Genomic DNA, 10,722 nt, shown 5'->3' with positions numbered 1-10,722 from the left:
CATTTAATATGGTTTCTTTTTCCCTCATATTCCAGGATTTTAAAAAAGTCCAATCCATGCATGAAAGATTAGAGCAATAGTCATCCCGAAAATGTCCTGTTCAACCAGGGAAAGGACATTTTGCCTTGAGGCCTATTTTGCCATCAAATCATACGCGGTGGTGCAAGCAAAGACATTTTTTGTTGTCGTCAAGGTCCATCAAAAAGCAGGTTTTTGACTGGTTTAAGATGTTTAGAGAGCATGGGACTGTACCAAATCTTAATTCTAAAGGTCTTAAGGACACTTACTCTGGTCGGAGGGTAGCCATTTCTAAACATTTTTATTTATTTTTATTTTTCCAAAACAACGAGTCACTTTTCAACTTCCTTTCTTGCGCACTATTGAACATAGTATCAATTTCAAAGAAGTTTTTGGGTACACCATGTCTATTTACAAGTTGTTTTCTAATTATAATTTTTCACTTATCACAATCATAATTGAAATTTCTTTTCTGTTTTTGAAGACCACAGGTAAGATTTTGAAATGTTGACGGTATTGATAGTACAACGGCGATTTTAGGAATAGATTCTTCAGAAGAAAAGGATTGGTAAAAATTAGGTTTCGCTATAAAATCCAACGCAATGATATCCAACAATGAAAAAGATAAGGACTGTCAGATTCCGCTGCATCGGGCGGTAGGCGATTCCATAGTTAAAAAGAGAATGGTTAGAACAAATTGTTACTCACAGCCTAATAACGGTATTATATCTGGATGATTTAAGTGCCAAAAATGTGATTTTACGTTGAAATAACCAACAACAAAAATAGCCTTTAAGAGACGATGCACGTATTTACAATTTTGGCCTGAAAACTCGTCCTTAAAATATTGATTGATTAAATTAATAAATAAGACAAAATAAACTAAATGAAATTCCTTTCATTCATCCCATAGGGGAAATTTTTATCTAGGGTCTATTTCAAGGGAAGACTGGAATAGCCCAGGCGTCAGCTGCAGTGCAGCGCCGCAAATTGAGCTAGGGCGAGTTGACTTGCAAAAGGGGCCAAACAGCGCAGCGGCGGGTGATCGAACTCGGTTCCTTTCGGGTACGAAGCAAAAACCGTACCGCTGAGCCACGCTGCCCCCTCACCTTGGCAAACACCCTCAAACCTGGGAGTCATTTTAGTAGATCGATATTTGAAGGACGAGTTTTCTGGCCAAAATTATAGATATGTGTTTTTGTTTTTTTCTCAGAGTACCGCATCATTGTCCCCAATAAAATAGATCAAAGTAATCCAAGTTACATATTATTGACTAATACATATTTAACCAGTTGACTGTCGAGCTCTGGAAAAAAATCGTATTTAAAAATGTGTCAAGAAAACTCGTCCTTCAAAATATCGATCGATTTAAATGACCCTCACTTTGGCAAATACTCTCAAACATCGGACATCGCTTATTCTTCTTATTTCTGTCAAATTTTTGTTAATTTTTGTCAAATCTAAATAAATTTGCAGGTAATTTAAATAGTTTAGTGAAATAAATTATGTTTTGTTTTTTCAAAAATCAAAATGAAGGACACTTCTGTGTTTGTTTACACTCGATGAAGAACCAAAATAATATCACACGTGAAAGAAAAAATAACCCCACGAGTTGTAGTCTTAGCAAAATGGATTGAATTTGATCAAATTGTTTCAAAGTTATGAGGAGGTATCTGTCCACTTCTCCCCCACTCTCCCCTACCAACTTTTAAATAAAATGCAGACCTGCCTACTGTTACGAAAAATGTGTTGTATTACGAAATTTTGGCTCCAATTTCAAAACTTCATTAGCTAATTGAAGTCATTAAAACGTATTCAAAATTACAATTGGATTCAATAGTCACGTCGCCCAGCAACGGCGAGCAGCGTGGTTCTAAACAAAGAAAATCGGTACTTTTTATTTTTCATGCTGGCTAGAACTTTTCATATGTCATGTGATCAGGATGTATAAAAGTCAAAACATGATCATATTTATCATGTTTTTCTCTTCTGGATACATTTTTATACTCGTCGGATTTCATAAGGGCGTCCGCCATTGTTCCGATAGTTTAGAGCTAGATACTGAGTTACTATGCGTCAATACGAGGGAACTGACGTCATGACTGTTGAAGCCCATTGACGCCAGCCTACATATTTTAAGTGGCATTTAATCGTTGTGAGGGTAAATTGTTGATTTCTAAAGTCAACTATAGCCACAACAATTATTATCAAAAAGTAACTAATGTTTTAATTTTCAAGAAGGCCGGTCTGAAAATGTGACTGCATCAATCAATAAAGTTGGTATTTTCTATTCCCGTTCCATTTTTCTCAGCGTTGATAGATGTGAATCCACAAGAACTCCAATACGTAGCTGACCACCTCACTGACCACAAGTGTTCTCAGTTGATTGAAGCATTGTACCAAAGAACATTTCAAGTATGCACACTTTTCGTATATAATTAATATTGGCCTCATTTCTATTCATTCTCTGTTAACTATCTCTCTCTCTCTCTCTCTCTCTCTCGCTCTCTCTCTATCTCTCTCTCTCTTTCTCTCTCTCTCTCACTCACTCACTCTCTCTCTCTCTCTCTCAATATGTGTTACTTTTATTTCATCTCTTTTTCAGCTCCAGCACAGTCATACCCCCAAAGGACACAACTCTACGCAACAACTACATCGAAAGCCATGCACGTCAAAACTGACAGCCTGGAGTGATGGTCCTGGCAGAAATCAGACTGTTGAATATCTCTCCCTACGATTGACTGAGATTGGGTTGCCTAAAGTGAGTGACTTATTCTTACCTAATTTCTTGGGGAAACAAGCATTTTTGTTCGTCTGAACAAATCAAATATCGTCATTGAATAAAATGAAATGACTCCCTACACATCACCTTTTAAAGTATTTATGATTTTATATATATATATATAGATATATATATATATATATATATATATATATATATATATATTATATATATATATATATATATATATATATTGGACAACATGGGTGACATCAGACATCCTGTTTGATGGATTATCTACATTCCTTCATGGAATGCCTAGGCGACGGGATCTTGTGGTGCCGTTGCGAAAGGGCGTGAGAAGGAAGATCCATATATATATATATATATATATATATATATATATATATATATATATATATATATATATATATATATATATATATATATATATATATATATATATATATATATATATATATATAGAGAGAGAGAGATAGATAGAGAGAGAGAGATGAGAGAGAGAGAGAGAGAGAGAGAGAGAGAGAGAGAGAGAGAGAGAGAGACAGCGAGAGGCGGGTGGAGGGGGAAGATTGCATTTCAATGGTGCTGGATGAGAAGTAAGATAGGGGAAAAAGAGCTTTTTTTAACATTACGAAGAATTTAAACAGCTGAGAATTAGTTGGAGTAGTCACATAATTTACTCCATTTATTTTTCTCTCCATTTGATTGACTCATGTGCGCACCTCTAGCTATTGGTTATCCTAATAAAGTCAACGTCACCGGAATAGAAGGATAAGTTAACTAAGCAAGATTGACTGTACCCATTATCAATGGAACACTCTTAAATAAAGGACAAAAAAATTGGGATAAACGAGAGGTGTTGACTTTATGCAGATTCCACTGTATCATCATCATCATCATCATCATCATCATCATCATCGTCATCACCATCTTCGTCATCATCATGACCATTCAAAATGAGATATATTTTGATACAACGTTGTATTGTTTTGATACCTACCCCGTCGTGTCACGGACAGCTATCAAAAAAAGTTTCAGGATTTGTATTGAAGGAGACGTCTGAGGAATTACACCGTTACTTTCTGGATGATCCCTTTAAGGATATGATTCCAACCAAATCACTTATGGTGGACGAAGAAGATGATGATCAGGAAGAGACTAAGGACCAGGTAGTTGAGCTTAATCTTTGGGCTTTTATGTAACGCAAGATCCACTAAACGTGCAAATTGCGCTTTACATCGTTCAGAAACTAACAGCAAATCTTAACCTGTAAGACAAGACGGTGAGATTTTGAGCTTTTTTATATAGGGCAATATCACTTAATATACACTAAGCGCTTTACAAAGGGTCCTTGACCAACAGCAACACGTAACATGTAGAACAAGACATGACGTCTATTATGCGATATTACATTTTTTTTCGACAGAGACAACGCCAGGACAGTGAGAGAATGTGAGACTTTTCCAAGGACTCAACTATGCGAGGCTCAAACCCAGGACCTTCCGATCCGAAAGTGAGTGTCTTAACACTACATAGCCTCACGGAGACGTGACACTGGAGGCGAAATTACAGGGTTTGTTTGTTTTTTTACAGAGACAACCCTTTTTCAGCCAGGTGCTCATTTTACATCCCCGTGCGATGAGAGAATGTGAGTTTAGAGCTTTGCCCTGGGGCTCAACTTCGCGCCATTTATCTTGAACATTTTAAAAACAGCAAGCACATCACGTCAAAGGCATATTATGTTACATCATGTCACAATTCGACTAGAGCACCTCCCCACATTGCTGGAGCGCGATGTCTTTTGTATATCAGGAAAAGACGATTCCCTCTTCAAAACTAGATATCTTTGAGAGGTTCGACCCAAACAGGCGTGTTGCGAATGAAGTTGAGAGTTCCTGCAATTTTATCCTCCCCCTCCCCCCCCCTCCCCCTTACCCCTAGTTTTAAGACTTTGTTTCAATGCAATTTACATAATTAAACGCCTGTATTCTTCTTTTGTCTTACGCTTTGCCACAATAGCTTTGAATAATCGACACACTGTAAAGCAATCTTTAACCCACCCGGCGGCGTCACGCTTTTGGTTGATTTGGTGCCAGGCCCACCTCTACTTTCTTTTCTTTTCTTTTTTTTGTTAAATCGGAAATAAAATCATTATATTTTTCCACTTTATTTTTTTTTTAAACTTACAGCAAGTGTACGTTTTTATTCCTGATTGTGGCACCATCGATTACTGTGATGACGCTACGCCGCTACCACTCACCTCTCTTTAAAAGTATGAGTCATTTATTAAGTATCTGAGAGCGACACATAAGTGTTAATACGCCCCTTCCATTCTTAGTAAGGTTTTAGTAGCGTTGCCTATAAAAGCAATGTTTTGTGAAGATTGCTAATACATTATAAATTTCATAAAGGCACCGAGCAACAGGCCAGGACTATTTTCAAAATTATCTTCGATATATTTAGAATGTAATGAGACGTGTTGAGATGGACAGAAGTTATTAAACTCAACACTGATATAATATGATTAACTCCTATTGGGTTGGCATTGTGTTTTAATATGTCATTGTTTTTCTATCTTTAAAGGTTCGATGAAATTATTAAATAATTTTATGAGTTTTTGTTGGGGGGTTTTCAAACTAATCTTTGTTGATCGGGAAGTGTAATAAAATTGTGACCCTACGCCTCGAAGAGGTATTAAGTCGGGATTTGGAAAACGAAGAAAACCGGTTTTAAAGTGGAAATGGTCAATATGATCAAATTTGAGTTTTTGATTGTTTCATAAACTACAATCATTTTTCTACATGAAAACATAATAATTCAACACAAGTATTGACGGTAAGCTATATATATTTAAAGTTTAAAAAAGCAACTATCGGTGAAACATTCAAAACAAGAATTGACTTTCTCTCAGAGAGCCACCATTTCCAAGGCTGCACTTGCCAACAATAGTTAATAACAAAAACTTTGACCTCAAACTTATGCCTCGTTGGTTTTTAAAGTTCGTGTTGCTCTACTTATCACTTGATGCACTTTTAGCACTCTCTCTCTCTCTCTCTCTCTCTCTCTCTCTCTCTCTCTCTCTCTCTCTCTCTCTCTTTCAAACATACACACACACACTACAACCACCACCACCGCATCTTCATCACGACCACTACTACTACAATCACCACCACCACCGCATCATCACTGCCACTACTACTTCAACCACCACCACCACATCATTATCACGACTACTACAACCACCACCACCACATCATCATCATCACTGCCACTACTACTACAACCACCACCACCACCACATCGTCATAACTACTACAACCACTACCACTACATCATCATTACCACTACAACCACCCACACCACATCATCACTACTACTACAACCACTGCCACTACTACAACCACAGTCACCACCACCACCACCACCACCACCACATCATCACTACCACTACTAATACTACTACTACTACTACTACTACTACTAAAACAGCCATTATGACATCATCATCATCACTACTACTACTACTACTACTACTACTACTACTACTACTACTACTACTACTACTACTACTACTGCTACTACTACTACTACTACTACTACCACCAACACAACATCATCCTCACTACCATCATTATGTTTTGGAGCTTTTCTTCACTTGAAATAAGGAAACTTTGGGGTTGTATTTGGCAATATGCTCATAAATCAGAAAATATTTGTAATCAGTTATCTATTTCGATCTATACAATATGTAAACACAATACCAAATATCATCCCAATTCCCTTTTTGTGTGTGCGGAAATTCCTCTTTCGGTATTGAAATTCCTCCGAGTGATGTCTGAAATTCCTGTGATTCAAATTGAAAATTGGCGCCTCTGTAAATTTTACTATTCTCGTCAAATTTTCAATGCCCGTATCTGAGGAGTTATCTTTGCCCCATTGATTTGATTATGTGTGAAAACGGTGCCTCACTTCAAAGTCGATTTTCTCAAAACTTGGTTTTTACACTCTCTCTACTTCAAACGGTCATAGTTGGGCAATGAATAATCAGAATATTATAAATTTGGTATCAACATTTTAAGCATAATATAAGCTATGATTGTGTACCAAAAACCCAAAATTGAAAAATCCGACTTAATACCGTTTCGAGGCGGAGGGTCACAATTTTCAATTTGTGTTGTTCTCTTAGTTGCGCTGCGGCATTGGCATCGTACGGGTACTGCTGAATACCGAAATCCACAACAATGGGGAGGGAACCAGAGACTATGGGAGGTGGGCACCAGTGGGGATTGAATCAGAGACTATGGGATGAGAGCAACAGTGGGGATAGAACCAGAGATTGTGGGAGGTGGGCACCAGTGGGAATTGAACTAGAGACTAAAGGGATGTAGGTACCAGTGTGGAGTAAACCCAGAGCCATGTGAGGTGGGTACCATGCCAGTGGGGAGTGAACCAGAGACTATGGGAGGTGGGCACCAGTGGGGATTGTACCAGAAACTATGGGATGTGGGAACCGGTTGAGAGTTAACCGGACAATCATGGGAGGTGGTCACCAGTGATGATTGAACCAGAGACAGGGATGAGAAAACCGATTGGGATTGAACCAGAGACTATGGTATGTGGGCACCAGTGTGGAGTGAACCAGAGAATATGGGGGGTGGGCACCAGTGGGGAGTTAACCAGAGACTATGGGAGGTGGAAACCAGTGGGGACTGAACCAGGGACCGTGGGAGGTGGGCACCAGTGAGGAGTGAACCAAAGACCATGGGAGATGGGCACCAGTGGGCACCAGTGGGGAGTGAACCACAGAATATGGTAGCAGGACACCAGTGGGGATTGAATTGGAGACGAAGGGAGGTAGGCACAGATGGGGAGTTAACCCAGAAATATGTGAGGTGGAAACCAGTGGGGAGTGAACCAGCGACTATGGGAGGTGAGCACCAGTGGAGAGAAACCAGAGACTATGGGAGGTGGGCACTAGTGGAGAATGAACTCAGAACTCTTTTGATCATTCACCATATGTGTCCATCCCTATTGTTCCGGGTTCACTCCCCACTGGTGTCGACCTTATACAGTTCTGGGTTCACTTCTCATTGATGCCTACCTCCCATATCCCCGGGTTCACTCAATATTCACTTGTATCCATATCTCTGAGTCCCGGGTTCGCACCTCACTGGTGTCCGTCTTACATTTTCCGATCCCAGGTTTACTCTCCATTGCGTCCACCGGAAGCATACCACTTTGTCACAGGCCCAGTTTTTGACAGTCCACAGTGGGAAAGCATGCCAGTTTATAAGAGGCCCAGTTTGTCACAGGCGGGTCCTGCCTCGACTGTGCCCTGTGCATGATGGAAGCTATCACTGACATTCTCAAAAAAGTAAATGAATGATTAATTGATTCATTGTATGAATCGAATTTTATTTTTCAATTGTTTTCAAGAAAGAACATTCAATATCAAAAATTTACAGAATAATTTGCTTTGATTCGCATGCAAAATGAAACAAGCTGAATTGACATTTAAGAGAGACCATCTCCACACCGCCAGTCTAAGGTGGAGAATGAAAAACTTATATAACTCATATACTTAAATGAACTAACAAAGCGATCTTATTCATGAGTCTTCTTTTAAGACATTAATATGTTTCTTTTAAAAGTTTGTATACAGATCAACTCAGTTTGTTTGAAAAATATAATCATTGCAACTGGAAGTTATGAGAAGAGTAAATTTAAGGGCTGAAATTAATGTAGGCATACAAAAATATTCTTCAAATAAACTGGTAATTTAAATCTTATATGCAGGACAAAATAAAACTTAAATAAGTGTGCATCATTTTGCACATCAGATTTACAGTATAACAAAGGAAGGCAAAGACGTCATCTAAGGCCTACTTGCGATAATCTGGAGCCTGTGACAAACTGGGCCTGTGACAAACTGGACCTGTGACAAACTGGGCAGCCTTCGTGTCGACCTCCCCAAGTTCCAGGTTCAATCACATCTGGTGTCGGCCTCCCACAGTCCTTGATTCAGTCCCCACTTTTGTCCACCCAAGGAATTACGGGGTAACTCTCCACTGGGTGCCTTATTCATCAGCCTTCGGTTTACTCCCCAGTATTGTCCACGTCTCACAGTCCCTGGTTCACACGCCACTTGTATCTCATCCTATAGTCTTGTGTACATTCCAAATTGGTGGCCACCTCCCACAGTCCCAGGTTTATTACCCACTCACGGTATCCACATCTCGAGTCCTGGTTTCGTTCCTTACTAGTGTCCACTTCTATTAGTCCCAGGTTCACTCCCCACTAGTGTCAAGCTCAGATAGTCTCTCGTTCACTCTCCACAGGGTGTCTTCCTTCAACCTTGGGTTCACTCTCCATTGATGATCACTTTCCATAGTCCAGAGCCCCCTCCCCCCCCCCCCCCCCATCCCGAGTTGTGTCACCCTCTCCCAGCCCCTGGTTCATACTCACTAACAACAACCTCGTCTGGGGTTGACACATATTTTAAGGATTTTTTTTCTTGTAATTTTCTTTCTTGTTTGTCTGGCACCTTTCACAGACAATTGTTCAGTAAATATTTATCTTACACCGGTGTCTTTTTTTCAGTTCGATATTGCGATCTATCTGCACTTAGGTTCACTGACTCAAAATATTTAACCGAATACGTTACAATAAAGCCCAAATTCACTAGACCATGGAAGCAAAAGAAATCGTGCAATTGAAATGATTGGCTATTGTTGTACATTGTGAAATTTCTATATATTTGTGTTCACTGACATAAAATATTTGATCAAGTTTATGTCATTATTTGTTATCACTTAAGATATCAAAAAGCATTGTTCTCGAATGTCTTTAGTCTCGTTAACGCAAGACAAAGAATCCATACCCTGGCTCAAATCTGTCAGTAAGCAAAATTCTACAAGACTGGAAGGCCAATGTAACTACCATTCATAAAGAAAATAATAAAAATAAATCTCAAAATTTCAGACCTATTACTTTAGTGTGTACTTTATGAAAAGATACGGAATCCATTCTCTAAGTGTTTATTTCAACGTGTTTTATTGGGCAATGTGAAACCCAAAACGTCCACTTTATCTGTATGTGTAAATTAAATTAAATCTTCCATTCCGTTTGATATTCCTTCTGACTTCAAGCAGCAACATCTGTGTTTTATAAAAACGATGACATTTGGAATGATGAAAATATCATCATTCCTATATTCTGGCATTGTATCCAACAACTATTGTGGAAAGATTAGGATATCTTAAATCAAAACGATTTTATAAAACGAGGTAAGTCTTGCTTCAGCAAACACTAAGCGACTGACATGGCCCATTTATTGTGGTGAATGATTTTGTTTTTTAATATTATGGACAAAAGAACCCCGATAGACTCGGCTGCATGCGTTAAATAATATAAAGACGCCGTCTTTAAATAGCAAAAACGCTATTATCATTATATTAATAAGTCGTATTTTAATCATTACTATTATTATCATCAACATCATCATCTTCATCATCATTATCATCATCATCCTCATCATCACCAGGGAGGTGGGCACCAGTGGGGAGTGAACCGAGAACTGCTAGAGGTTGGCATCAGTGGGGAGGGAACCCGGAACACCCACTAATTGGTGGGCATTAGCGGGGAGCCAACCCGGGACTATAAAAGATAAACCAATAGAGTTTAAACCCGGGACACATGACATATGGACACCAGTCAAGTGAAAAGTAATTCCTCGACTACCTGAGATGGGTACCAGTGGGAACGATTCCAGAACTATGGAAGTTGAATGGCCAAGATTACAGGATATAGACATTATGTTCAGTGCTCACCGGTGCCCACCTCCCATTGTCTCCGGTTCAATCCCTACTGGTGTCCACCTACCATAGTCCCTGGTTCAATCCCCACTAGTGCCCACTAAACATAATCTCGGGTTCACTCCCCACTAGAGTAGATTTCGG

The 10,722-nt window shown here is 39.1% G+C and overlaps 1 protein-coding gene across 1 annotated transcript in view; it reads left to right on the top strand.

The window, feature by feature from the left end:
- The first annotated feature begins 409 nt into the window (after window positions 1–409).
- The window catches only part of LOC144969374 (uncharacterized), a 13,468-nt gene continuing 3,155 nt past the window's right edge, over window positions 410–10,722 (top strand). The window contains exons 1-4 of the mRNA XM_078908483.1: window positions 410–509; window positions 2,330–2,433; window positions 2,624–2,779; window positions 3,784–3,933. Coding sequence (XP_078764609.1) covers window positions 422–509; window positions 2,330–2,433; window positions 2,624–2,779; window positions 3,784–3,933 — 498 coding nt within the window. The 5' untranslated portion in view covers window positions 410–421. The remainder of the gene's footprint in view (window positions 510–2,329; window positions 2,434–2,623; window positions 2,780–3,783; window positions 3,934–10,722) is intronic.

The sequence above is a fragment of the Berghia stephanieae genome, chromosome 3, assembly GCF_034508935.2.
Source record: "Berghia stephanieae isolate SIO BIC M18660-M18661 chromosome 3, UCSD_Bste_1.3, whole genome shotgun sequence".
NCBI lineage: Eukaryota > Metazoa > Mollusca > Gastropoda > Nudibranchia > Aeolidiidae > Berghia > Berghia stephanieae.
Note: the sequence above shows the minus strand (reverse complement) of the source record. Positions and strands in the feature narration are given on the sequence as shown.